Raw genomic sequence first — 2,639 nt, forward strand, 5'->3', positions numbered from 1 at the left:
TCATAATTCTATACTCTTGCCATTTCTATTATCAACGCTAAAATAGGTTTAGATACACTTCAGTGTTCATTTCAACATTACTATCCAACATGTCATAAGTCATAGAATTCAATTTGCCCTTAGAGAATAATATTAGGAATTGCCCTTACTTTTTAGGTTTTAGCTGTTAATGTCACACGACAAGACTCACCTCTTCCTCTCCGCTCCACCTCTCCACCTTTTACTTCAATATATATGTGGCTTATTAGATATTTAAGTATTCCATGAGAACTAGAAACAGTTCTAAATGCAGGTAGAGTTGTTCAAGCACCCTCATCTTTTAGTTCTGCAAATAAACAACTCCATATATAAACTTCCGGGTGGCCGTGCGCGATTTGGTGAATCAGGTAAGTAACTATCTTTGAAGGCCCTCTGCTAATGTCCCAGAGAGAACCTATTAGCTGGAAATGATCATGGAAGCTAAAAAATAATTTTGTCTTACTCCGCAGATATTGACTGTTTGAAACGCAAGCTACTGAGCAAGTTATGTGTTGGTGAAGAAAGTCATGGACCTGAATGGGAGGTAAATGTACACTTTGCTTGACATTATGCTTGTTTAGTTGCAAATTGTTTACATGCGAGGTTTCTTGATGTCTAGATTGGCGAATGTCTGGGAATGTGGTGGAGACCAGATTTTGAAACGTTGCTTTATCCATATTTGCCTCCAAACATAAAAAGGCCTAAGGTAGTTCTCATAGTATTATGGTTATTTTACTTTTCATAGCTGGAAGTAGTTCCTAACTACCTACTGCTTGTACTTGTAGGAGTGCTCAAAACTCTTTCTCATCAGGCTGCCAGCAAGTCGGAGATTCACTGTACCAAAGAACTTCAAACTTCTTGCAGTTCCATTGTGCCAAATTCATGGAAATCAGGAGGTATGTCTTTGTGGAAACACTGTTGATAATTGTAAACTCAATGGAAACAGATATTGCTTCAGTTTAGTGTCTCAATTTAGAATCAATTGCATAACCACCCTGCATTCTGTTGTGCTTCTTTTTTAACTTTGTTTAATTGATGCTGGTAGAATTCACAAACATGCTGATGTCTCTATGCCTGCCCACTTTTTCCCTCAAAATGCAACCAATTAACTTCTTTGGAATGGTGGACTGGAAAATATTATAGATCTTAGTCATGTGTTTTCCAGTTTAACGCTTACAAACCTGCCCCCTAAAATTTTCCTGGATGCTTATATTACTTGGAATGCGTGAATATTATTACATGAGCTTACCATGTTCAGTTGCTTGTTTTGTAGACTTATGGACCAGTAATATCAGGAGTTCCACAGCTACTATCCAAGTTCTCCTTCAACATTGTAGAACCCTGAAAACAAAGAGCATTAGATGCCAATAGAGTACTGGGTTGATGTAAGAAGCAAAGTTCTATATAGTTCAATACGACTTTGATGTATTAGTATACAAAAATGGATCTATGTACAAAGTTATTACTTAGTGAGAAATTTTCTTTATTTTCATCCATAATGTAAATTTCACGTTCTGGTTTGAATTTCGTTTATCTATAGGTTTTTCCATCCGCAGGTAAATGCTGAATTCTTAAGAGAATGCTGAACTTTGATTTCAGTGTTTAACTGCATTAAACTTGTTATAGATTCATTATATTCCGTAAATATTTTCTGTAGCATCTTTTTTGTGGTCCATTGGATAGGAAGCAAAATTTTTTGTTGGCAGGAGTGCTCAGGTGGAAAACTTGCCAATCTTTAAATCCGGAATCAAAACCGGCTTGCAGATATGCTTATGCTGTATAAAGTTTGGTACTGTTAAAATCTTGTTTATTGTATTGTCTGAACTTGTCTTATTCTATGTACCAAACGTGATATTGATTTCTTTTAACTAGTCTAACATTTCACACTCGGCCCAACGACTGGGTTGCCATATTCTACCGGGTGGTGGTCCATGACGTGATGCAAGGTTGGCTATTGATTGCCGACATTATTGGTCAGAGAAACAAGACAAATTTGGGAAAATAAACAGTGGATATATGGGTTGCCATTTAGTTATGTGGGCTATCAGCCACAGTTATTTTCAAATGCAAATTCATGTCCTCTTTAATGTCTCGAGAATTTTTCATTATTTATGACTTTTCGTGTGGGGTTCAAACATTGGAAAAGTTGCCAGTTATTTTTCTAGGACGATCAATCTACATCTTATGCTACAGCAATGGGATCGTGTCTCGATCTCCTATTTATGGAATCTAATAGACTAGTTCCTATTAAGATTCTTCCTAATTTAATTTCATGCTTATGACAAAAGTGGAGTCAACTCGAGAATGCCTACTTTCATAGTTTTGGTGGGGGATTTGTCCTTTCTCACTTGTGCTTTTCTTAATTGGCACCGTCCATAGTTAATAAATTGGCTATAAGGATATCGTTATTGGAAATTACCTTTGAGTCGTCTCAATCTCCGATCCAAGAAATCTAATAGACTAGCTCCTATTGAGATTCTTCCTGGTTTAATTTCACGCTTCATATAAAAGAAAAGTCAGCGTGAGAATGCTTACCTCCATACTTTTGGTGGCTGTGATTTGCCCTTTCTCATTAGTGCAACTCTTATTTGGAACTTTTCATACTTAATAAATTGACTTAA

At 36.4% G+C, this 2,639-nt stretch overlaps 1 protein-coding gene across 1 annotated transcript; it reads left to right on the forward strand.

The window, feature by feature from the left end:
- Positions 1–6: 6 nt before the first annotated feature.
- LOC111389482 (pre-mRNA cleavage factor Im 25 kDa subunit 1) lies at positions 7–1,567 on the forward strand. The gene is made up of 5 exons (XM_023014398.1): positions 7–386; positions 489–562; positions 638–724; positions 804–914; positions 1,292–1,567. The coding sequence occupies exons 1-5, from the start codon at positions 287–289 to the stop codon at positions 1,361–1,363; spliced, it is 444 nt and encodes a 147-aa protein (XP_022870166.1). The 5' UTR covers positions 7–286; the 3' UTR covers positions 1,364–1,567.
- Positions 1,568–2,639: the final 1,072 nt, after the last annotated feature.

This window comes from Olea europaea, unplaced genomic scaffold (assembly GCF_002742605.1).
Source record: "Olea europaea var. sylvestris unplaced genomic scaffold, O_europaea_v1 scaffold5971, whole genome shotgun sequence".
Lineage (NCBI taxonomy): Eukaryota > Viridiplantae > Streptophyta > Magnoliopsida > Lamiales > Oleaceae > Olea > Olea europaea.